General features: G+C 43.0%; 1 protein-coding gene across 3 annotated transcripts in view; it reads right to left on the reverse strand.

Annotated features, from left to right (window-relative positions):
- Window positions 1-2,616: 2,616 nt before the first annotated feature.
- Ube2u (ubiquitin conjugating enzyme E2 U) overlaps window positions 2,617-26,723 on the reverse strand; it is a 60,621-nt gene continuing 36,514 nt past the window's right edge. For 2 of the 3 annotated variants that reach the window (XM_052717426.1, XM_052717428.1), the window contains 3 exons: window positions 19,048-19,129; window positions 5,142-5,239; window positions 2,617-2,931 (listed from right to left, as the gene is read on the reverse strand). In XM_052717426.1, the coding sequence (XP_052573386.1) occupies window positions 2,756-2,931; window positions 5,142-5,239; window positions 19,048-19,129 (356 nt within the window). In that variant the 3' untranslated portion in view covers window positions 2,617-2,755. Of the gene's footprint in view, window positions 2,932-5,141; window positions 5,240-12,711; window positions 18,025-19,047; window positions 19,130-26,723 lie in introns of those variants that run through there. The other variant, XM_052717427.1, reaches the window with a different exon arrangement.

The raw sequence follows: 26,723 nt of genomic DNA on the forward strand, positions 1-26,723 counted from the left end.
AGCTAGACATAACCCTCAAGGCCCCTTCCCTGAGGAACATCTTTCATGGGTGCTACGTAAGCTGTCAAGGGAGGGAAACAACCCAGTCCTACCCAGATATGACACTTCTGAACCACATCAATGGCCAGCATGGCAAGATGTCCTTCAAGAACAATAGTGACACTCATTTCTTGGAGGCTTGTGTAACTGGACATAGGCCCACTTAACGGGAAGAAAATCATACCTGGTCTAGAAAAGCAGCCAGCTACCTCTGACTAGTGAGATCATAGGGCCTAGAGAAGAATGGATGACTGCCGCTCTCCTAAACCACTATCAATCCTAATTGCATACTAAACGTTTCCCTTTATTGTCAAAGAGGAGTGCAGCTTCCATCACTCATCAAAGAAACTTCTCTTTGAAGTAGACAGAGATCATTACAGAAAGCCATAAGCAGTCAAAATGAAGAGAACATCTGATCATAGTAGGGTGTGAAGCCCAAACTGATAAATCTACAGTACACCCGCACCCCATCTAAGACTCAGGGAACATGACAGAAAATGGGGTGGAAATATTGTAAGAATCTGAGGACTAGGAAGTTTGCTGTGACACTGTGTCTCTTAGAAATGACAGGGAAACACAGGTGCTTAAGCCAGGCCCAAACAATGACGACACCAATAGAAATATGAACATGAAAAGGAGAACTCTTACAGGGCCCCACCCCTTGGCTAAGAGATACAGGCAAGTAAGCACAGTTGATTGAAAGAGAACTAGTCTTTACCAGAAAGGGGCCCCCATAGGTTACCCAATACCAAGTGGTCAGCCCTAAAACATATACACATGAGCAACTCTAAATGGACTCAGCAGGTTGTATTTTACATATTCACACACAGTAATAATTAAAAAGAAGCCACGTATTTGAGTTAGATGGGGGTTATGGGGAGAGTTGGTGGAGTAAGAGGCAGGAAATAATGTAATACTTAAATTTTTTTTTTTTTTTTTTTTTTTGGTTTTTCGAGACAGGGTTTCTCTGTGTAGCTTTGCGCCTTTCCTGGAACTCGCTTTGGAGACCAGGCTGGCCTCGAACTCACAGAGATCCGCCTGGCTCTGCCTCCCAAGTGCTGGGATTAAAGGCGTGCGCCACCACCGCCCGGCTAAATTTTTTTTTAATTGAAATAAAAAATTGGAAATGCTAAAAGTATCATCTTGTCTACTGATTTTCAAAGCTTCATGACAGGAAGCGGCAGAAGGACAGGAATGAGAGGAGGGGTCTATCGTAGATATCTAGAGGGAAACATTTCCAGTTCTGGTGGTTAGCTGTCCCAAAGTGATGTGGACCTCCAGCCTTTGTCTGAAGATTGTCTCTCTGCCTGAAAGAAGGAATCAGAGGCAGAAGGATGAGCAAGAATGAGTTCCTACAGGGCCATTTCAGATGCACGTGGTACTCTCAAGTCAAGATGCCTTTTGAGGAGATGGGAAACGTCAGAACAGAAGAACCTGGGTGGGTGGTAAGACGATAGATTACATGAGATGGTGTAGAGAAGGGCACCGGGCTGAGAGTCAGTCCTAATGATATGCCTCTACTGGAGACTCAGCATGAGGGCAGAAATAGAAGGACAGTCACACCACCCTCTTCTATTGGCTAGTATCTCTATTTCCCACCTCACCCCTACCCTTACTCCACTGTCAGATATCAGGGCTACAGGAAATGAAAGCAAGCATGGCCTCCTTGCCCTGAAGGGAAGGGATTAAGTGGAAAAGAAACATCCTAGATGGCAGCTGGTGACAAAGAAATGCTTTTGATTAACTAACATGGTCCATTTGGGCTTTGTTTCCACATATTTGCCATCCTAAAACTGCACTGGAGACATGGCTCAGAAACCTACCCTCTGTGGCTGTGACCACCACCTGAGGCATCTTTCTCTATATCCTGGGGAAGCCATTTGTAATAGTTCTCATCAGGTGTGGAAGAACTCTTAGTTGTACCAAGTTAGATGTGGATCATAGCTTGGTTCTTGGCTGTGTGGGGCATTTGTTGAAGCAGGAAAATGCTGGGATAGCTGTCAGAATTTTGTAACCCTGGTTGGGAGTTGGGCAGAGAGAACAGGTGGGCAGCAAAGGTGTGAGGGATTATGATCAGTTGAGGCCTTACTGTCTGAAACTATTCAAGGCAAACTTGGGGGATTTAATTAACCAGAGGAGTACCACAGGATCAGAAACCAAGCTGTAGAATGGCTCTATATTTTGTAGAAATGAAGATTGTCCGATAACTAGACCCGGAACTGGACTTACATGCATGCATAGATATGTATTGGTGATATATGTAGATATGTATTGATGAGGGTGTGGCAATAAGTATTGTTTTGAAAGGCATAGCCCAGGGGCTGGACAGATGCTCAGTGGTTAAGTCACAGTTGCCTCTACTTGGGTTATGTCCAGTCCCTGAAATGCCTTTCCCTTCTCTTCCCCTTCAGCATTCTTCCTAATCCACCTGTTGCTGGTATGAACTTAGTTCCAGTACCCTTTGGATTGTGGGAAAATGGAAAAGCAGCATTGCCGGAATGCTGCAGGGAGCACTTGATTTTGACTAACTTAGTTCCAAACAACAACAGAATTTGAAAAACCCAAAGCAAGCAAGTCATTGGTTTATACTTGTATTTTGTGCTTGCAGAAAGATGAGGCCGACAGGGGTAGGGAGCAGCAGCCAGGTTCTCAGCGTCTTCCACGGTTGTTCCAATGAGGCTGCCCGATACCTGGGTGGTTAGAAAATCCTTGCATGTTAGTTCTCATAGTCCAGAGCACCTACATCAAGGGCACTAGTCCAGGCAACCAGCTTGTCCACTTCATCTTCCCATGATTCATCTGACTCATTTTCTTCTGTCCAATTTTCATTTTGCCACTCTTGTAGATCATAATAGTCTGATTCACTTTCTACAGAATCATAAGACTGCTCAGCTGTAGGGGGAAAACACGAAAAACAGTAATTTATTTGACTTAGTGGGGTAAACAATGAGATCTAATGCTACTCTCATCTGAATGATAACATATAACCTTTTAAAACATTCTTTTTATAGAAAATATTCGTGTGTGCATGTGTCTGTCTGTCTCTGTGTCTGTCTGTCTGTCTCTCTCTCTCTCTCTCTCTCTCTCTCTCTCCTCTCTCTCTCTCTCTCTCTCTCTCTCTCTCTCTCTCTCTCTCTCTCTCTCTCTCTCTCTCTCTGTGTGTGTGTGTGTGTGTGTGTGTGTGTGTGTGTGTGTTTATGCATGTGAGTTCAGTGCCTATAGAAGCCAGGAGAGGACATTGGATTTCCTGAAGCCGGAGTTGCAGATGGTTGTGAGCTGGCCTACAGGGGTGCCGGTAACCAAACTGCTGTCTTCTGCAAGAGCAGTAAGAACTCTTAACTGCTGAGCCATCTTGCCAGCCCTCCTCCCTTTTAAAGCCTCCATCCTTTCCTTTTTTCCTCAACCTTTTCACTACTCATTAGTTTGGCCAGCTGGCCTATATTTACAATACATGCACTGGCTTCCAGTTGCATTTTAGGAAAAGGCATTCTGCCAGCAACCTTGCTGAGATGGAAGGTAGATTCTTCCCCAGTTTCAGGGTTATCACAAGCCATGGGAGAGTGTGGAGCAGAGGATCAGCTCAGATATGCCAGAATTCCTGGCATACAAAATCTATGAGCCCATATGTATGCATTGTAGCAATTTCATCCAGAGGATGACATGGCCAAGAGAGAAGTGCTGTTGGAACTCTTGGGAAACTTTTAGAGATGCTAGTATGGGCTGAGCATGCCTTATGAGAAGTAGAGAAAGCCAGAGTTGTTTTGGATTTCTGGAATATCTTGCCTGCACATGATAAAATATTTTGGGATGGCCCAAGCCTAAACATAAAACTTATGTGTAGTTGGGGAAGGGTGAATATAATCAGAACACACTGTATGGAATTCAGAAAGAACTAATAATAATAAAAAACAACTTGTTTCATAGGTAAAGGTAATTTCACACAATTTGTTAAATAATTTTACACATGGAACAACATGGCAACATATCGACACTCAAAAGTTTTGGAGCATTTCTGCTATCAGATTTTTGCATTAGAGATGCTCATCCTATATCTGAATTTAATTAAAAAGGATGCCTAGGTACTAGAATATCAAGAAGAGGGAATAGATGGGCAGTGGTGGTGCATGTCTTTAATCCCAGCACTTGGGAGGCAGAGGTGGGCGTATCTCTGTGTGTTCGAGGTCAGCCTGGTCTACAGAGCGAATTCCAGGACAGCCAAAAGCTACACAGAGAGCTGGGCGGTGGTGGCGCACGCCTTTAATCCCAGCACTCGGGAGGCAGAGGCAGGCGGATCTCTGTAAGTTCGAGGCCAGCCTGGTCTACAGCACGAGATCCAGGAAAGGCACAAAGCTACACAGAGAAACCCTGTCTCGAAAAAACAAAAAAAAAAAAAAAAAAAAAAAAAAAAAAAAAAAAAAAAAAAAAAAAAAAAGCTACACAGAGAAACCTTGTCTCAAAAACAAACAAACAAACAAAAAACAACAAAAGGAAATAAAAGAAAAAAAAGAAAAGAGAAATAGTGCTTGGAATGGGATATGAGGAAAGAGTGTACTTTTCTAAATGATTAAAATAACGCAGAGAATAAAGACGTGTGATGCACTGGCTTGAGGGATAAGGGTAAGAGGTGTTACTCGAAAAGACGGACAGGCATGGGAAAACCATACAACCTCAGTCTCACCCTAAAGGAAATGGGAAGTGACGAAAGGATTTGAGATAGGGTGACAGGGACAGATGTGAGCTGTGGAGGCCAGTCCAGGTAGACACCACTCTACTCATCAACTTCAGTAATGACCGCGTCTACATGCCAGTTTCCAGGCATTTTGGTTTTGGCTGCTTTCTCACAGTTTGAAACTTAGCCTTAACTTTTCAAATTGTCTATTAGCACATTCAGAAGCATAGCAAGCTTAGAAGTATGAAAAATAGTTCCATTTAACAATCTTCAACTCCTATGTAATTGGTTTATTGAACTGATTTTGGTACAGTTGAAGCATGCTTTTTTAAGCCTCGTGCATTCAAACTTATTTGAACTGAGCAATAACTTATTATTATTATGAATAATAGCTTAGATATAAAAGAGAAAAACCATGATGAATCCAACTTACTTGGAGATGGGGCGACAACCATCCTCTGCACGAAGTCATGGCTACTGGGCTCTGGTGATTTATTTTCTCTAGCAAACCGCCACTTAATCAACTCAAATCTGTAAAATAGGGGGAAGAAAAAGAGACATCTATAAACTATGGGAAGTGTGCATTAATTTGAGGAAGATAAACCAAACAGGTTAAATAAAACAGGAAGGTAGGACACGGGCTGGGAACGATGGGCTCGGGACATGGTACCATTCTGAACGCTGACCAGAAATGACATTATTTTAGTATGTGCTTTCCAAAGGAGCAGTAGTGAGAGAAAGCAATGTGCTGGCGATTAATATGATAAATCCTGTCATATTGCAAAGGTAAAAATAGCATGCCACATAGCAAGGGCCACCATGATAAATGACCACAAACTCAATGTCTAAAATGTTCCCTTTGCCCCTACCCTACATGTGTCTGGGACCTCCAGTGGATGTCTAGAACCAAGGCCAGTGCCAGGCTCTACATATACAGCTTCTATACATACATGCATATATTTAATGTCTCTTATGTCTTAACTTGTCACCCTGACCTCTGTAAGGAGGGACAATGACATTAAGACACATTTCTTTTTCTGTTCTCACAAATGGAAGATCCCGCCCCAGGAACCTCAGCATGTTTTCCTTTGCTGATTAAGTCAGGCATTATCTTTACAGGAAGCAGTTGACAGCTTCTTTGGCATGTCCAGATTACTTCATCATTACCCATGTGCTTTGCAGTCGGCTATTAAGGGAAAAAAAAGGGCTTCCTGAGATACTGTTACAGTGACTGTCATTTACTGAGTGACATGGGTGGATAGTGTGTGGAGTGCTAGACTGAGGGCTGAGTCCCACTCGGGGTGAGAAGGTGGGGATGGGGGCTGCCAAATTCCATTATGTTTTTCAGAATGCATGCACTTGAAGAACTATTATTTTTTTCTATATTTTTCTAAATATTTTTAGGCTGTGGTTGTGTCTTAGTCAGGGTTTCTAATGCTGTGAAGAGATACCACGACCACAGTAACTCTTATAAAGGAAAACATTTAATTGGAGTGGCTTGCTTACAGTTCAGAGGTTCAATCCATTATCGTCATGGTGGGAAGCAAGGCAACATGAGGGCAGACATGGTGCTGGAGAAGAAGCTGAGCATTCTTATATCTTGACCCAAAGGCAACAGGAAGTGGTCTGAGATACTAGGCACAACTTGAGCATATGGGATCTGAAAGCCTGCCTCCACAGTGACACATTTCCTCCAACAAGGCCATATCTACTCCAACGAAGCCACATCTCCCAGTTATGCCATTCTCTATGAGCTTATGGGGAACAATTATATTCACACTACCACAGGTTGACTTTGGGTAAATGAACTGTGTGTAAGAGGGCTACTGCAGTAGACATTTATCCTCATACAGCTTGAGAGGCTGGAGGTCTGGGTTCAAGGTCTCTCCTCTGAAGGTACTGGGAAGAAATCCGGAAGAATCCTTTTACTTCTGGCTGGCTTCTGCCGGCTCCCAGCAACCCTCAGGTCCCTTGGCTCACAGCTACAGTATTCCAAACTCTGTCTTCACTCTGTTACACAGCCTCCTCTCCTGCTGTATCTCTGTGTGCCTTGCACTCTCACACTCTCTCTCTAGTTCTTAAAGCAAGGTGCAGGCAGGCTTCAAACTCCACCTGTTCCCCGCCTCAGCCTCCTGGGCACTGGGGTTTCAGGAGTGTGCCACCATGTCCAACTCTCTTCTCACAGGACCAAAGTCTTGGACTGGACACCAACCAATGCAGTGTGGTCTCATCTTAACCAACTATATCCACAGACAATGCCTTTTTAAATTATTGTTTTATTAACTTTTCTTTATTTTTTCTTTTTAGTTTTTCTTCTCTCATACACTACATCCTGACTGAAGTTTCCCCTCCCTCCACTCCTCCCAGTCCTCCCCCACCTCCCCTCTCCCCCAGATCCACTGCTCCTCCATTTCTCTTCAGAAAAGAGCAGTGTCTACCAATGATATCAACTGAGTATGGAATAATAAGATGCAGTAAGACTAGGCACCAACCCTCATATTAAGGCTGGGCAACACAGACATTGCTTTTGAAACAAAGTCTTCGTCTGAGATGCACAAAGGAAGAATAAGAAAGGAGAAAGGGGTCTCTAGTCAACCCATTACATCAGGGAGATGTTTTAACAGAAAAATTCATGACTTCTGGAAAAACTGACAAGTCAGTAAAGATGATGGAGAACCTAAGTCATGCTACCAAGATGTCTGAAGGATCAGTATAGAATTGGAAATTTCCATTAAAAGTTTAGGAATGAACCTTTTGGAATGAACCATGTTTTTTTTATTGTTGTTTAAAAATTTTAAGTGAAAAAGTTGTTAATGAAAATCAAGAGGCATAGAGGCATCCTTGTTCATGGGTGTAACCCACTGATGTAAAGCTACTGAATAGCTCCTTTAGTCCCTTTGGAGTACCCACCTTGTGCCACATACTACTCTGTGGGTGACTGGGGCTGGAAGAACGAGACAGACAAGGAGGCACGAAGAGGAGAAGAAATGGAACCAACATAAAAATCAAGATGGCTCAGCAGTGATACATCCTAGAACATTATGAAGCCCCCAGGAACAAACACTGCATAGGAATGAATGGTGACAGGTTCCTCTTTGCTCAGAGCCCAGTGGTGAGGCATTTGGTCTTTCACCCTTCTGTATGATGTTGATTCTTCACAGATGTGTTTTATCAAGTTGAGGAAGGTCTCCACACTCCCTGCCCTTCTGTTTGTTTTTTTTTTTGATACAGATTTTTTTGATGCACTGTGTAGTCAGAATGGCTTCAGATTTGCTCTGTAGCCCAGGCTGGCCTCCTGCCTCAGTCTCCTAGGCATTGAGATCACAGGTGAGTACCACTGTGCCCCCCTCTGTCCTGCTCTTAGTTGAGTGGGAGTTCACTTCTCTTCACTACTGAGAAGGTCATTTGAACCTTCTTTCATTTTTTCTTTGATAGTTCTGAGTTTTTAACTGTTAAACGAAGATTATAGTCCTGGTGTAAAGCCCAGTGAACTAATTTAAAAATAGTTGTTCTACCAAGTGAGTTCCAGGAGAGGTGCAAAGCTACACGGAGAAACCCTGTCTCGAAAAAACCAAAAAAAAAAAAAAAAAAAAAAAAAAAAAAAAAAACCAAAAAAAAAAAAATAGTTGTTGAAGTTACATGTTGCAATTAGTCGAATTGTTTTAAATGTTGCATTTATGTACATGGGGACATACTGAACTCCACTTTACATGGACTTGGCTTTCCTGTTGAGTTAACACCTTAGGACAGGTGCTGTGAGCTACTCCTTCCTAATCTGGTTCTGAAAGATTCAGTGTACATTTCAATTATTTTCCTAAGTGGTAGAAAATTCTCCATGGAAGCCACCTGAGCTTAGTGTTTTGTAGAGGTATTTTTAGGTCTAGATACAATTTACCAGATACGTGATTATTTAGTTTATCCATTTGTTTTCTTTATTTTTTCCCTGCAGTACTGAGGATCAAACTCAAGGCTCCATGGATGCTGCACAAGTGCTGCCCTTCTACAAGCCCTTGTCTTTTTTTTTTAATCAAGACAGGGTTTCCCTGGGTAGCCCTGGCTGTCCTGGATCTCGCTCTGTAGACCAGGCTGTCCTTGAACTCCCAGGGATCCTCCTGCCTCTGCTTCCCGAGTGCTGAGATTAAAGGCGTGTGCCACCTCCACCTGGCTGTCTATTTAATTTTAATTAAGTCTCATTAGACATGGTCTTTCAAGAAATTTGCTCATTGTATTTATTAGTCTGAGAGCTTTATTTCAGAAAGATACGTTTGTTGGATATAGAATTCCAGGTTTGACAGTTTCAAGTACTTAGAGGTTGTCGTTCACTGAATTTTGGTTTCACATTTTCTGACATGATGTTATCCATTGTTCTCATTCATTCTCTAGATATGAATTAGAAAATAAACCTTTGCTAGCTTGTGGCAGCAGTGCATCCACACGTGTGTGTGTGTGTGTGTGTGTGTGTGTGTGTGTGTGTGTATGTGTAGTTTTGTGGTGCTAGGGTTCAAACACAGGGTCTCACTCTTGCCAAACAAGTACCTTACTATTGAGTCACACACCCCACTTCCCTTTGTTATTATAAGATTTTCCCCCTCATTTCTGAGTTTCAGCAATTGGATTAGAATAAACTTTGATATTGCTTAACATTTCCTTTTCTTAGGATTCATAAAATTTCTTGCTATGTGATTTTAAGATTTCCATCAAATTTGGAAAATTTTCAGCCTTAACAGTTTCTTCAGATATTTTCCCATCCCTTCTGAGCTGTATCAATTACCTGCATTTGATACAGGTCTTTTTTTTCATTTGATAACGGTCCCATGGATCACTCTTGCTCTTCAGTCTTTTTTCAGTCTTCCCCCTTCTATTAGGAGTTTACGTGGCACTTGTTCTTTAAAAAAAATTAAATGAGCATACAAATAGGTTTCATTTTCATATGTATCTGATTATGCATATGGTATATGTATATATCCTTATATTTTATTTATATTTATCCCCTTGTGTCCCCCTCACACCCCTGAATGTTATTGGAATTTTGATGGAGTTTGCACTGAGTCCATAGGTCACTTTTGGTGATACAGTCATTTTCCTCATCAGTTTTACGAGTTCGCTTTGATGGATATAGTACTTTTGGTTAGCAGCTACTTCTAGAGCTTGAGATACGTCACTCCGTGCTTTTCTTGCTTTGTGGGTGGTGGCAGAGAGTGTTGATGGTATTCTTCTGTGTTCACTTTTATAGATGAGTTGGTGATTCTCTGTTTCACCTTTTTCTAATGTGTGCAGGTGTGCACAGGCCGGAGGACAATCTTGGGTGTTGTTCTTAGGAATGCAGTCTACCAGTTTTGAGACAGGGACTTTCACTGGCCTAGAGCTCACCAGTGAGCCAGACTGGCAGGCCAGAGCCAGGGATTCTCCTGTCTCTGCCCCCCTTAGCTCTCGGTTGCAAGCATGTACCACCACGCCCGCCATTTTCACACAGGTTCTGAGGAGCAAACTCACGTTCTTGTGCTTGCAAGACAAACACTTCACCAACTTAGCCCCGCCCACCACTTCCTCCTTTTCAGCTTTTAATGTTGTTTCTCTGCTCTCTATTTTTGACATCTTGACTAAGTCACAGGGAGATTTTTCTCTGGTCATGCCTATTCAGGATTCTAAGCACCCATCTGTCCTTAATGTCCATTTATTTTTCTAGATTTAGAAACTTTTCTGTTGTAATTTCATTGCATAGATTGTAATTTTTCCTTCTGGCTTTTCCTGCTCTGTGGATTCTTAGCTAGTAAGGTCTTTTGATTATATCCCAGAGTTTCTGGGGCTGTGGACATGCCTTTCCCCTCTTTGGATGTTTGAGTACAGTGTTATGTTGCTGGCTTGTCGTCTACCTGTGACAGTCCGTTTTCTCTTAGTTGAGTGTACTGGTGATGTGTTCCACTGTGTTTCTACTTGGTTGCTGGAGTTGTTAATTTTCAGTGTTTCCTCTTCCCTCCCTCCTTCCCTCCCTCCCTCCCTCCCTCCCTTCCTCCCTCCCTCCCTTCCTTCCTTCCTTCCTTCCTTCCTTCCTTCCTTCCTTCCTTCCTTCTTTTCTTCATTCTTTCTTTTTCTTTCTCTCTCTTTCTTTTTTTTCCTTTGAGACAAGACCTCCTAACATTTTAATTATTTTCTTCACATTACTGACTTTTTCCTCCACATTGTTGGTTTTCTCACTGATTTTGCTGACTTTCCCCCTGCCCCTCTGGGCTCCTGTCTTTCCTCTCTGTGCTGAATCCATCTGCCTGCTTGTATCTTCTTTCAGGTCACTGTTCATTTTTGCTAGTAAATGTCTGGATTTCTTTGTCGGGTATTGTACCCATGTCAGTATCTTTAGTTTGGTTGTTAGGAATGGATGGCCTTGCTGAAACTATGGAAGACATGATTCTCATGGCACCTTGTGCCGGCATTGCTAATTGTCTCTGTACTGTTCCAGTGCATGCTCCTTAAGTGGGCATGACTGCTACACTTTTAAGTTCACTGAAGATTTCTTCTACAGTGAGTTTCTGGTCTTCCCATAGAAGAGGGTGTGTGGGTGTGCGTAACATGCTTTAATAAGATTTCTTGTCTTCCTTCTCATTCTTCTACTAAAATACAATTTAATATACTTCAGAGAACAGAGTCCTCCTTCCTTGCACCTCAAGGCGTGGGAGGGGGAAAAGGAAAGGAGAAAAGGAAGGCAGAAGAGAGACTAGAGCGGGCCCTTCAGACTGCGAGCAGAACCTTCAGACTGAGAGCAGAAGCAAAGAGGAACGGAAGAGTCCCGCATGCGTTCACCGCTGGTGCGTTTACTGCTTTGCTCTGTCCCGTGTACGTTTACCGCTGGTGCATTTACTACGTTTATTCTACCCACCTAGAGAAGGGGAGGGCAGTAGTCTCAATCCTGCTGTTTAAGTCAGGGTCCACCAAATCCTCTGCCACAGCCACAAAGCCACAGTAAATTGGTGAAATCAATAACCTCCATAAACGGAAGAGAAAAGAATCAAGAATCCATTAAAAGACATTTAAGGAACTGGATACATGCATTTCCAAAGGAGAGCATGCCATTGAGGAGGAAAAGGGCAGCAGCCCTCTTCTGAGACAGAGCAATTTCACATGCCAGGGACAGCCGGTCTAAGATGTTCTGAGAATAAACTGCAATCTGTTTCTGCCATGACCTCCTTTGAATCACACCGTCTCCCAGCTCCAGCCCTGCCCTGGGCCCTCAGTGTCTGCCCTGGTGCCTGGCTGTGGCACTGCTGGCCAAAATCTAAATTTCAGCTGTTACGAAATGTGTAACCTTAGAGAGCTTAAGCTTTATTTGTATATTTCTCTTTTTTTTTTACCTTTTTCTGCAATTTTATAACATGCAGATACTTGCTAATTTCCTGGACGGTTTCACAGACAAATGGACAAATGGGAGGCATTAGGAATGGTGTCAGAAGTAAACTAGGAAAGACAATCAGAGCTGAGTGGGTACATCATGACATATGACGCTCCGAGTCTCTAAAAGCAGTTAAGGACAGAGAAAATACTGGCCTGGGAGGAAGTGCTAGTTACCCTCTTTGCCTTTTCTTTGTTTTGTGAACTCCAGGTCAAGCCCAGGGCCTCGGGAATGCTAGGTAAGGGCTCCGCCACTTGGTATTTGGAGATAAATCTCTTACAGCGGATGACTCGGATTTATGACTTAGCTGATGCTGACCTTGATTTCTTGACCCTCCTGCCTCCACCCTCCCGAGTGCTGGAACTCTATGTGTGTGCCACTATGCCTGGCAGAACTCATCTTTTAAAAGGATTTTTTCTTTCCTGATTATATATTTTTTCCTTATCTGTATTTTAAAATATGAACGATTGTCCACATTGATGTCAATTCTCTCTTTAAACACAAGATGGCACTAAAGGTCTAATTTTGGGGGAATAAAAATGGTGGATTTCCTTAAAAATACATTCACCATGTAATTATGTAAGCCTATAAGAATGCTATTTAAATCCAATCACTCTGAAAGGACAGCACAAACATGAAATATATTAAATGAGTCTATGTAACCAGAGGAAAATGCAATCACTACTCCAACAGGAAGATTATTTGTGTTTTATGAGTTTAAATACACACAACTAGATGAAAAAACCCACAACTGGTTAAAATCGGATGTAAACATAATACACAATAACTCCATAAGTCAAAATACAGGACAACTGAGTCCAGAGTGTGCTCTGCAAATACAAGAGACTTTGACATTGATATTGACGTGGCACAGGTATTCATCTCCTTTCCAATAGAATAAGGTAAGACTGTTTTAGAGTAAACCTTGATATTGAGGCACACACACACACACACACACACACACCCATCTCCCTTAAAGGTGGACATGATCTGCTCCTGCCTGTGAGCAGACAGGGTGTGTACACTTATTGAGACTTTACATCTCCAGGAAGTATGTACTAGCAGGCAGTAGGAAATACTTGTCTTAATTTTCAAATGAGATTTGTGCTTATCAACACAACTTGGTTGATCTTTGTACCTCCATTATTTTTAAACTGGTAAATTAGAGAAAGGTGTCAGAGGTGATGACCCAGTTGAAAAATGGAGGCAGGGAGCCTAGGTTTGATGCTGTGCACTGGGGCCGGCTAAGTGATGGGGTGTGGGGTGGCTTAGTTGTGACTTTCGGGATGCTTACGTACATCTTTGTGTGTTACACTTACAGCCCTGCCTGTCAACTCCAACAGAACATTAGGGATAAAGGGGAAATGCCTAGTGAGTGGGTACTGTTGTCCCGTGCTACTTCCTGTTCCTTCTATACCTCTCTCTTAACTTCTGTCACTGGAACAAAATACCTTAGACAGTCAACTTAAAAAAAGAAAAGGCTTCTTCGTGGATGATGGTCATTTGGTCCTGTCACTTTGAGCCTTTGACAAGGGGGACATCATAGTGAAACAAAGCTGCTTATTTCATGGTGGTCAGAAAGCAAAAGGAAGAAGGGGTTTGGGTCTCAGTGTCCCCCAAAAAGCATGCCCAGTGACCTAACTTCCTTGCACTAGGCCCTACCTCCTGAAGATCCCTCCACCTCCTGGTAGCACCACAGAGCAAGCCTTTAGCACGCTCTGCTGGTTTGCTTCTCTATTGCTGTTTTAAAACACCATGACCAAAAGCAACCTGCAGAGGAGAGGGTGTATTTGCCTTACAGGTTATAGTCCATCATCAGGGGAAGGGATAGCATGAACTCAGGGCCAGAACCTGAGGACAGGAACTGGAGCAGAAGCCGTGAGGAGCACTGCTTACTGGCTTGTTCCTCATGGTTCACTAAGCTGCTTTCTTCTATTGCCCAGGACCACCTGCCCCAGGGTGGCACCACCCCCATAGGCTGGGCCCTCTTCTAGCAATTAGCTATCAAGAAAATGCCCCATAGACTTACCTACAGGCAATCTGATGGAGGCATTGTCCCAGTCCCAGTTTCTCTTCCCAGATAACTCTAGCTTGAATCAAGTTGACAGGAAAAGCAGGACACATGGTCTTTGGGGAACACACAAGATTCAGACTACAACCATCTGCTGTGTGCGCACAGGAGCAACATTCTTTTAACAATTCCTTATATACTGACCATAAAACTCATCAGAATTAATAACTTAGGTAATTTGCTGGCAGTCAGAGCTTAGACTCTGGATAGAGATGGTTTCTGTTGCTAGGTAAGTAATCATTTGCTATAGCGGATGGCAGTTTCAAGTGCACATAAGCAAGAGCACTCTACAGAATAACCTTCATTACTTTCTGATTTTATATGTTCATTGTTTCTCTTGAGAAAGTAAGTACAAACCACCGATCGGATGTTAGGTTCATTTTCTTTCCTGTCTCATAGGAATAAGGCATTTATGAATATTCAAATGACAGTCAAAGTGTGTAAAAAAGCCTTAGAAATGAACACCAAATCACATGATTGATTGGTGAATATTTATGAGCTGATTATGATAATGAGTTTCTATTAATAGTAACCAAAATACATGTAAGAGTTTAGAATTTGCATAAAATATTTATGACAGTCATATTTCCAGTTTTCAATCCTAGCTTATGGACTATACCCTAGAACTCCCCAAACAGAACCATGGGCCTTAAATTTCATGTTTTTTTCTAAAATTCTAGTTTTAAATGGTGAGACAAGAGGCACATGCATTTTTTTTTCAACGAAGTTAACTGAGTACCTGCTATGTGCTGTGCACTCCACTAAGCCTCGAGAATGCAAAGCTATTCCAATGCCTCTATCCTGGAGACTTCCCCATGAATAGATGAATCTGAACTTCGTGAATGCTGACAGAGATGGGAACTGCATAATACAGAAGAGGGGCTGGGGGTTGGGACCCCTGAGCACATAAAGGACAGTTTCACATGGAGAAGAGTGTGCTTGGATCCATGTCACCCTTGTGGCCTGCTGCGCCAAGCTGAAGAGAGGTGGAGTAGAAAGGCAAATTGCAGGCTGATGGCACTAGATTCGTGTGCTCAACTACGTGTTGTTTTCTAACTTGAGATACATTTACATTTTTCACATATTTCTGCCAGAGAGTATTTTCATTCTGTGGAAAGCTGGGGGGCATAAACTTTCATATTCCCCACTCCTCAGGAACTAATGTTTCTTGAATGTTCACATGCCAAACTTCAAATATGTGGTATCAGTCAAGAGACTCAATGCAAAACAGCTTTGCAAGGAAGGTTGCGTTATGTCCAGGGTGACACATTCTGAGAGGGGAAGAGCCCAGATCTGCCTGACTCTTCCCCCTGCTATTTCCAAGGAAAGGTTTTCCATCTGTGACAGGAGCAAGGACCTGAGCAGACGCAGAGCAAACAGTGGCACGTCTTACGGGCATGTCTGTGTGCTAGGCAGCCCTAGAAGCATTTCCATATATTGAATTAGTGAGCCCTCAAGACCTCTTTGAAAGGCAGGTGCTATTGAACGAACACTTCTGAAGCCAAAGGAGTCAGACACAGTGCTCCAGGTCCTAGAGGTAAAACCCGGACAGTTCCAGGGCCCCTGCACTTGAGCACATACACCAGGGGCCACCTTTTGACTCAGGCCAAGACTTAACTCAGGGTCCCAGTGAAGACTCTGCTAGGAAAGATACTCCAGGTAGAAGGCACTGATGGGGAAGAAATCTCAGGTCTCCGTGCAAGAGTGAGAAAAATAGTTGAGTGTGGCTTAAGAATCAAGTCTTGCTGGGTGAAGGCAGTGATGGGGAACTACAGGAGAAGGGAAAGACAGAGGTAGGTGGGAAAAAGAGTCTTTGCTTAACACAATGCAAATAAGTGCCTTGATTTGCATTTTTCTTTCTAATGAACTAGTGAATGGATAATTAATGAGGATGGAGCCAATGTCCTTCAATAGATGTGGTAAACGAGCTGCTCTACTCACTGAGCCATATCTCCAACTATTTTTTTAAACAGGAAATATCAGTGTAGGGAAGACATTTTTAAACATTTATTTAAAGCAGAGAGATGATAGTCACAATGGTATACATCTGTAATCCCCACACCCAAGAGGTTGAGGCAGGAGGATAGCAGGTTTGAATTTAGCCCAGGTTATGAAGTTAGTTCAAAACCAGCCTTGCTTCAAGAAACTAGGGGCTGGGTATTTGGCTTATCAGTGGTTGAAGGCTTACCTAAGGGTGCAGTGCGCTGCCCTGGGTTTGGTCTCCAGTAGTTCTGAAGCCCCCTCACCCTGCCATGATGGCTATTTTCAGTTGTTAACTTGGTTTAGAATCATGAAGGAGACATACTTCTGAGCATGTCTGATTTCCAGAGGGATTTGACTGAGGAAGGAAGAGCCATCTTGACCGTGAGCAGCACTTGCCCATGGGCTAGGTTCCAGGACCAAGTGAACTGAGAAAAACGAGAAGGCAAGCTGGGCACCAGCACTCGGATCTCTCACTTCCCAATTACGGACACAATGTGACGACCACCTCACCTTCCTGTTTCATGCCTTCCCTGCCGTGATGGCCGATACCCTCACACTGCAAGCCAAAACAGACCCTTCCTTTCTTACACTCTTTCCTTGAGTATTTGTTCACAGCAATGAGAAAAAGTAGCTAACACATAGCCCCAACAGAAACACCACAAAGGAGGCTGGAGAGATGGCTCGGCAGTTAAGAAAGCTTTCCGCTCTCTCAGAAGACCAGAGTTCATTTCCCAGAACCTACAACTTACAGCTACCTGTAACTCCATCTCCAGGGGATCTGACTTCCACATGTGTACACATGCACCCCCATACACACCCATACACACACAGATACACACTCAGGCATAAAGGTAAACAATAAATCTTTAAAGAAACAAACTCTGGTACATAAAAGTATTATGGTATACCTATACGATTACTCACGTGAAAATATTTTCTACTTGAGCCTTCAAGTGAGCACTTTATCATATATCATGCATTTTGGTGAACATTAAGAATTGTTGAAAATTATCTGGAAAGAAGCTGGATTGCACTATTCCTTAGGTTTCTACTATGCTTGCATTCATTTGCATATACAAATATTTATGCCACTACAAAATGCATATAAGTGAAACATCTTTTAAAAACTGTTTTCAATGTGTTTTTTTTTTCTGACTACTCAATTTCACAATTGATAAGAAGCAAATAGCATTTGAGCTGTACATATTCTCATCAGCCACCAGATGGCACAAGGTGTGAGCATTTTATTCTGACAGGGTCACTGCACATAACTTGACCTACAAACTCCAAACTATATATTTTGAAGTGTTCTGTCAGTCAAACAGCTCAGTTATTTTAGCCACATGTAGAAGTGAGTGACTAAGTTGAAACTGATGTGGTCCTCATTTTTCTGAATCTTGGGGTTCTGGGTGACTCTGGCGCTACATCATGAACCAATGAGCAAACACTGAAGACAAAGCAGCTCTGTTACAGGAAACAGGAAAGGGGGCCACGTCAAAGCAATGGCCGTCTTAGATTCTGAATACAATGGCAAAAGAAACTTGATGCATGCCTGCAAGAGAAAGCATGTTTATACTCCTTCAAATTCAGCTTCATACACTGTTTTCCTGCCTGTAATTCATGCCGGAAGCAGAAAAGTGATATAAAAACCTTTCTTCACTTTGGTCCAAAGAAGAGTTGTTGCTAAAGTTTAGAGAAAAAAAAAAAAGATAGCAAAGTCTATTTGATGTTTACTCAACTTCATAACATAGTGCACGTTTAACGATGGTGTGTTCCCCTCTGAAACGCTGGATACTGACTGCGGAGAGCAGGAGCCGCAGAGCAAGATGAAGATGAGGAGGCAGCAGGTCTTCCCTTCCCAGCCTCATGGCAGCACATTGGCTAAACACCGGGAAGAAGGCACACTGTTCACGTGCTTTCTGTCCTGTGTGGACTCCAGAACACACGCACGTGCGTACGCTTGTGCACACCCCCCAACACACATACACAGAGTGAAAATAGAAGGAAAGGGAGACTATTTGGGAAGAGGAAGGGGCCCAGCAGAGAGATGGGCAGGGAGAGAAAGGCAGTGTTTAATATGTCCTGAGTATGTGCTATATTGAATGAAAAAATATCATCATAAACCCCATCACTTGGTACAGTAAACACACCCTTATTTGTTGTGTGTGTGTGGTGTGTGTACACATGTGTGTGGTATGTGCATGTAGACCTATGTGTTTACATGTGTGGCTGTGCACAGGTGTATGGAGGCCAGCGGCTGACATCTGATGTGTTTCTTGATTGTTCCGCTAAGGTAGGTTTCCTTGCGTAGCCTGGAACTCTCCAATTTGGTTAGGAGAAGAAGTATTGCAGCGTGACAGGACCCCCTGTCTGTCTTCTGAGCACAGGGATTGCAGGAGGGACAGCAGGCCTGCCTGGCATTTACATGGGTGCTGGGCACCCGGTCTCTGGTCTTCATACACGCATGGCAAGCACTTTATTCCCGGATCCTCCTCCAATGAAACAATTTTAAATCAGACAAGAATAAAGATTATGTTTGCATAATCTTTACTCATATATATGCATGTATATATTTGTATATATGTGGTTCCCGGGTGAGAAATCTTGGGGCAGACAAAGTCAGAGCTATGAGAAAGATGAAAAGGTGACTGGGGAGAACTAACTCTGAAGAGGACTCGCTTGATTCTTCGCTATGGCTCGTTTCCTGTCTCCATGTTCACCAGCTTTTCTACCTGAACTCCTGTGAAAGGAGATTATACTTTCTTATTATTGTTCTCATACTTAGAAAAGGCCTAGGCTGCTGTTCCCAGGTTTCTGCTAATGGCTCAGTAGAAAGTAGGGAGCAGAATCACCCACATTCAAGGTCAACGCTATCACACAGTCAAAGCCCTCGGAATGTCTTACTTCAATTTCCACTTCTTATGATGCGGCAGATGCTGTCCCTTCCATTTGTAATACCGTTCCATGAAATCCGGATCTCCAAAAACTGAAACAAAATGATTGAAAAAGAAGTATTCATATACACTCTATTAGTTCAGAGTTGAAAGTAACTCACTTCTCATTAAGTTGATATGTGGCAATTGCATACACTGTATAGTTCATGTTACAATGCTTAAAGACTTTGCAAATGTTTTCTTTTTATTGGAACTGTGTAATACTCAATATTGTTTGAAATAAGTAGATTGTGACTTAGAAATTGTTTTCATCATAATGACATTCGTTTATATATCATTTATGCAGTTAAATAAAATTTATGGGAGACCATTATTTTGGACTGAAGTCCTGCACTAGGCCCCAACACCAATGCAAGACGGAGTTCCTCAAGCTGGGTGGTGGTACATGCCCTTAATCCCAGCACTAGGGAGGCAGAAGCTGATGGATCTCTGAGTTCGAGGCCAGACTGGTATACAGAGTGAGTTCTAATACAGCCAGGGCTACACAGAGAAACCCTGTCTTGAGGAAAAACAAAAAAAGGCGGTGTTTCCTTTTTGTTGTTGTTGACATGTTCAGAGTGTGCAAAGCAGCAAAGTCCTCAAACAAAGCAGAGTCACAGCAACCAACAGGAAGGGCCCAGTCAGGCTGGGCAGTGAGATGAGGAAGTATCCTCTGCTGTCCCCTCAATGAGAAAGCTAACTTGGTTGTTTCCAGGCTCCTGTAGGAGCCACGCTCTCCTATCCCCTAGTTAAATGGCTACCCAATTCATGATTCACTAATAAAAGCCCATTTCATCTTTAAACCTGCGGAAACTTTGTGTCTTAGTAATAGTAATAAAGTATTAAGATAACTCATGAAAATCACAGCCCTTAATAGCTTAATGAATTTCTAATTTAGCACTTGGAGTGAAAAATTAAATCTTGGGATTGGAAGTAACAATGTTTTCTTTTCTACTCTGAGAACTGTTTTTGCTTCCAGTTCTGGGAAAACCCAGAGCCTGTGCACACCGGGTAGGTTCTGCTGGGCACCTACATCCCAGTGACATTACAGATCTCCATCTTCCCTACAGCAAGAATCTCCAACAGAAGGTCCTGCTGGCCCTGAGGGAGCCCTTTGGCCACGTTACTGTGACACTGTCCCTCCCCTGGCTGACGACAAGAGCTGGAGCTGCCTCTGGCCCAGTTCATCTTTCTGGATCCATGCCAGTCAAGTTCATTCCTCTCCCAAGGGGTGAGCCTCTAACACTGGAAGGCAGATCTTAAGGAGGCCTTGGCTCCTTCAGTGTTTTCTTAGAACCTGGTTTTTCTAGAGACAATCATCTTCACTGTTCTTGTAAGAACCTTAGTTGATGTTCTTATTAAAATTGATGTTCAGAAGCTGGAGAAATGGAGTGGAGATTGAGAGCACTTGCTGTTCTTCCAGAGGATCTAGGTTCAGTTTTCACCACATGGAGTTAACTGCCTGCAGTTAACTCCAGGGGATCTAAGGCCCCTGGCTTCCACCAGCAGACGCGTGTAATTACACGTAACAAAACCCCCTTTATGTCCAATGCAGGGAATTCAGTTCAGTGGCAGGGCACTGAGGTTCCATCCCTAGCATTCCCAAACATCAGGATTTTGATTTAGTTTGACTGGTACAGGTGCCAGTGGACTTGCCAGACCTCGTGTGCTGCATTTCTGTCAACCCAGCTCGTGTCTTCGTTAGAATATTTTGAAATCATGTTACCTTACTGGCTCACAGGTTTGTGGTTAGTCACAAGCTTTATGCTGCCAATCAAATTCACATAAAAAGTAGCAAAAACTGTACTCTTGACCTACATCACATATCCACACATACTACTTCCCTCCTCTCCCCTCCCGTCCCCTCTCCTACTCTGAGTTCGTAGTTGAACCACCTATCAGGCCGGATGCTCTCCACTAGTCTTATTGTTATCTGGAATCTCTATCATATCAATGGTTTACTTTTTCTTTTGACAGGGCTTCTCTGTGTAGCCCTGGCTGTCCCGGAACTAGCTCTGTAGACCAGGCTGGCCTCAAACTCATGTAGATCTGTCTGCACTGGCATTAAAGGTGTGCACCACCACGCCTGGCCAATGATTTGCTTTTTCTTTGTAGTGTAAAGCCATGCTTTGATAGAGAAAAAAAAAAAAAGGGTTTTCTTTCTGTTAAATAACATGATTTTTCACCAGCAACATTTCTATACACACTCTAATAACTTTTTTCTTCCTCAGACCCACACGAGCACACATAACCACACCGTCTTCCAGGCCTCATTATACTCTTTGTGCTGGCATTTGAGGAGAGCATCCTTTCCAGTAAAGAAGCAGATCTCAGTTCTCTGGGGTTCTTAGTGAAGGGTTGGCTCTCCTTTAGGTGAGAATTACAAGTGACGTTAACGGAACTCTTACTATAGGCTGTGTGCATGTGGAGTAGGTATGGAGGAGAGCCATTATACCGTTATGCCAGACAAACAGACTAGAAATGTTCCAGTGTCTTCTTATCAACAATCTTCAGTTTGCATGGTCAAAATCAAACATTTTGCTAAGTTCCTATTACCTGCCTGTAAACTCCTTAGAAAGCTTACCCACAACATGTGTCTTGTCTCCAAGACCCAGTCAACTGTTAGGATGGATCTACATGGTCAAGGCACGATGCTGATCGGAGGGAAACACTGAGGGACAAGGGCCGGAGAGGGACAAGAAAGGAGGAGGGGCCCAAGTTCTAGAGGGTGAAATCCCTCCCTCGAATTCTTGTCTGTGGGACAGTTTTGTAAGTCATGGCAGAAAAGGGTCCCTTCCACAACTTTCATCATGTAATTTTTTTCTCTTCCATGATGTAATTCTTTCTCTTGAAAATGGCAATGTTGCTTCCACTGTGGGATTTGTTTGTTTCTGCAGGGGTGGTGGTAGGGGGGGCGTGGGGGGGGAGGTGGGGGTTGTAGAGGTCAGAACCTTGTGCCTCCCTACTTTTTTTTTCCCATAATGAGGCAGGGTAGAAAGAGGCGGGGAAAATTTAGGTGGGGGAGGGACATGCGAAGAGAGAAATACTCCTCTCCTTGGAATCCAGTTGAAGCCCTGCCAGTGGGAAGGCAAGAATGCTCAATTAACAACCGCTTGAGGCCTTTCTCCCTTCCCAGCTGTAAACCTGCAATTTTCTAGGAATCTCACCAGAAATCCCGTTTGCAGGGAAAGGACACATGCGTACTATCGTCCTCGAGCAACCCTAGAGGCTCTGGTTTCCCCTTAGCAGATTATAATTTCATCCAAGGCACCTCCAGAACCACTCTATAATCTCACTTAGCCAATGAGAACAAAGCGGGGTGAGACCTTTTGAAATGTAACTTGAGAGTCCCCAAAATGGTCCATATGGTAATTCCAAGACAATTAATTGCCGCTCTCCTTTGAGAAGCCCATGCCTTATTTTTCCTACTTTCCCTTGGGAAACATATAACCCACTCGGGTGTGTCTTTCTTTCTGGATGTCCGTCTCTTAACTCTTATGCTTAAATCTATACTAAAATAGCTTTAACAGACTTTCCAACTTTGCCTCATCTTTGGCACTGAAGCCAGGATTCTTGGCTTGGCCTGAGTCGAGGTCTCTAAAAATCTAGGAGAGTTCAGGTTGCTGTGTGCCCATTTGTCCTTCTGACACGGACAATGATGTACCTCTTGTCCTACATATGCAGAAGTTGACTTCAAAGTTGCCCATCTTCTCTGGAGGGACTGTCACATCCAGAAAACATGGTACCAGCTTGCACTAGTGTGTTTTATTTGCATGCATATTATTTTTAACATTATTATTAGCAACAGAGCACCTAAGAGCAGGGTGAATAGTCTTTGCTTGTTAATAGGGATGAAAGATGGCGTTCAACGAGGTAAGCCGTTCACTCAAATTTGCTTCCCTGTATGTTGCAAAGCTAGCGTTAGGCTAAGGAGTTGCTAACTTCTGACATCATGCTGTTCTCACCTGTGGCTGTGCGTTATGGTCACCTGGGGAGCTTTCAAAACTACCCCTACCCGCTCCTACTGCCAACCTTGATGGAACTGGTCTGGGTGTGCTCTTTTGGTTGGAATTTTTACAAGCTCCTCAGGTGGCTCTAATGAGCAGTTGAGGCTGCGAGGCACAGCTCTGGAAGCAGGCACACTGCCTCTTGCAAGGAAGGAAGGGCCTTTGGAAGACTCAAAGACTCCAAGTCTCCTGGGGTGAAAGCAAGCACCCCCCTGATGCCGGAGGCTGTTTAGCTTGCCTGCTGACAGCAAACAAGCACCAGGGAGCCTCCGCTCCACACCGCACAGCATGCCGCTCTCAGGAATTCTTTTCCTGGAACGTAAGCATTTCCGTATGGGGATCATATTCTGTCGTTAAAGAGCTGTTCCTACAACCATATGCATGGCTCTTCTTTCTGCCAAACCCTTTATTTGACATTTTATAGTGATGGGCAGAGAACAGTGGGGTCACTGGTACATTTCTCTATATGATTTCCTGTGATTGTGAATGAAAATGACATGTATTACAGAAACGCTGCTTTGAATGCAAATCTCACACTATGCTGTGATAATATGTTGTCATATTATAAAGGCAGAAGAGTATCATAGGAAAGAAATGTAGTGCCAGGGGTCTAATCCAAGTCTTTGGATGACGGTGCTAATAATTGAGAGTGGGCATGTGTACTGAATGTGGTTCTCTAGGTACACTCTAAGCACTTCGACCCTATGCCATGATTGTGTTGTGACTACTGTCGTTTTTATAAACAAGACAACTGGGCCAAGGACAGCAGTAGACTTCCCAGTGTTACACAGTCAGCAAATGATAGCAAAGATAAGCCCTGGGAATTCAGCTCCAGAATTTATCTTCTTTATCAATATGTGGTATTTTCTCCTATGTGGGTGACCTTAGCTAAATGACCTGGTTTCTCCTAGTCTCGTTTTCTCATCTGAAAAAAAAGGGTTAGAATAAAGTCTAGTCCCTCAGACAGATAGATGTATGACTAGTTGTTACTTCTATTGAGGTGTTCAGTAAATAAGTATTGGTTGACTAAATAAAGGAATGATGAACTGAGGTGGTTAGAAGCATAGTATATACAGATGCACTCTATAGATTGTATTGTGAAAAAATACACTAATGACTATTGCGGCATTGATATCTAGACATAGCTTTGTGGCTCAAAAATAGGAAAGCGTGTTAATATCCAAGTCAAAACACAACTACTTCCTACTCATAAAATACAAAACTCCTAAAATATGCATGAGATACTAATAACCTCACCAGTGATAAGAATATAAATGTGAGCTGGGCGGTGGTGGCACATGCCTTTAATCCCAGCACTCGGGAGGCAGAGCCAGGCAGATCTCTGTGAGTTCGAGGCCAGCCTGTGCTACCAAGTGAGTTCCAGGAAAACAAACAAACAAACAAAATAATATAAATGTGTAAATGAAGTTATAAGAGGTTTCCTTTGTATTTCTGAGTCATTGAAGTAGCATTCTACAATTTAAAAGCTTTATTTTTATTACTGCAAGGAAATTGGGTCATTAAAAATTTGAGTGTTGGCTCTCATCCAGCTGAACTATTTAAAGACGACAAGGCCAGCAGCACATGTCAGGTTTACATTTACTTTTGAAAATTAGGTGCTGGTTGTTTTTGAAGGCAGGCTCTTGGAACAGTTTTAGAATGATTCTCGCGAAGAAGAGGCAGTGGGATTGTGAAATCTGCCATCCAGTGTTAGATTCAAAGTCCCAGAAATACTTCTGGGCTACAGATAACTATTCCCAGGCTCTTGCTTTTGCAGAGGATGAGTTACAGACTGGGTTAGTGACAGACCCATGTAGCAACAACAAAATTCAACAAGTTGGAGTCAAATGCCTTTGAGGGAGGGACCACTATTAGGAAACCACCATAATTTTCTTTCATTTTAAAATCGCCTTTTATTAAGAGGCAATCATTCCCAAACTTTCTCAAATTTTGGCACATTATTGTATCTTTTGCCTAGGAGTTAAGTTTCTGAGGACCCCTACATTACCATCCTGAATTTTTTTTTTTTTTTGGAGGAATTTGCCTTTTAGTCCCTGAAGTTAATATCTTTCAGCATCATGTTTTCACAACAAATGCTTATTGTCCCCAAATCCATCTGTGCTCCTCCATACTCCATGCATGGTAGGTGCTTGAAATGTATCGACTGGTTAAGGTGCATCTGGCCACCAGGCTTTGACATTTAACACCTGTGAACTCTAATATCAGAAATAAAATTCATTGAACTAACAGTGCTGCTAAAATCTGTGTATTATAATGCACTTTAAATGATTTTTTTCAACTACTAATGTGTGGGTGAGGATGATCATCACAAAATAATCAATAACCACCTTCCTGAAAGAGCATGTGATTTCATAAACATTATCTATCTTACTTGGTTTTGTATTTGTTAAGCTTAGTAGTACTTTTGCCTTAACTTATGCCTAAAAAGTAAATACAACTTCTTGCTATAGTTAGGAAACAACTACAATGAGGTGATGTACAATGAGACTCAAAATTGAAGCAGTGACCTTGAGGGTGGAGGTGAGTAGAAGCATTATAATGTTGTAAGAGATAAATCAAGAATACAAAAAGATTAAGAGGCATACGGTTGTTTTAGGATTCTTGGGCAGAAGAAAATGCAAAAATAGTGAGCTACCAGTACCTAAGACAGAGAAGGAAGAAAGGACAGGGTTGGGAGCTCAAGGGTGAACTGGGTTCAGGATATCTTAAATGGCATGCCTGTACTATATGTAGGTGAGGCTCAGTGCATTGGCTGCCAACATGTATGTAGGTGCAGAAGAGGGTCTGGCTAGAGATGTGGTTTGGGCATCACTGACTGATGAAAAGCATGGCAGTGGGAGAGGCCTTTCAGAGAGAAAGAGAGATGGGGAGAAGGGTAGGAAAAAGGTCACCACTGAGAGCAGAGGCAGAAAAATACTTAGGAAGGAAGAGGAAAACTCGCGGCTGCAGGGTATCTATCCTACACATCAAGGTGAACACAGGCAGTGAGAGCTAAGAAAGACAAGCCCTACAAGATGTCATTGCAGACTCCGGGATCTGCAGTCCCTTCTAACTTCACAATGCCCGTGCCACTTTGGCAGGATGGCTGGGGCAAAGCCACCTTTTCACTTAACTGCATGGAGACTAGATAGCCTACTTGGAGGCAAATAAAGACACGTACTCTAAAAGTCCGGTTAAATGGAACCAGTTGTCCAGCTCTGGCACTCTGTCTCTGTGGTCCCCAGACAATGTTTCCTTGCATTAACATAACTGAACAGCCCTCTGCTCTCACATCTTCTGGCTGCATTCGCTCTCCACACGGCTCTGGCTCGGGGATAACTGTCTGTGAAATGGAAAGGTCCACCCTGCTGTGAACTCCCTTTCTTGGGGGAAGGCAGTTAAGTAAACCTCATGAGATTAAGAACTCCATCAACTGCCTACTCTTCCTTCTTCTGGCTTTTAAAGAGACTCAGGCCGGTCAGGGCTCTACACAAATGAGGAACTAAATTAGCAGCTGTTGAGTGAATAGCATAGTATAGGGAGCCAACATCACAGTCTAGTGCACTTGCATAGCAGATATGTGTCAACTAGTCTTTGAAAGTAAGGCAAACTGAGACTAAGCGACAGGTTAATAGATATT

The sequence above is a fragment of the Peromyscus californicus genome, unplaced genomic scaffold (genome assembly GCF_007827085.1).
Source record: "Peromyscus californicus insignis strain IS unplaced genomic scaffold, ASM782708v3 Scaffold_5__1_contigs__length_169319896, whole genome shotgun sequence".
Taxonomy (NCBI): Eukaryota; Metazoa; Chordata; class Mammalia; order Rodentia; family Cricetidae; genus Peromyscus; species Peromyscus californicus.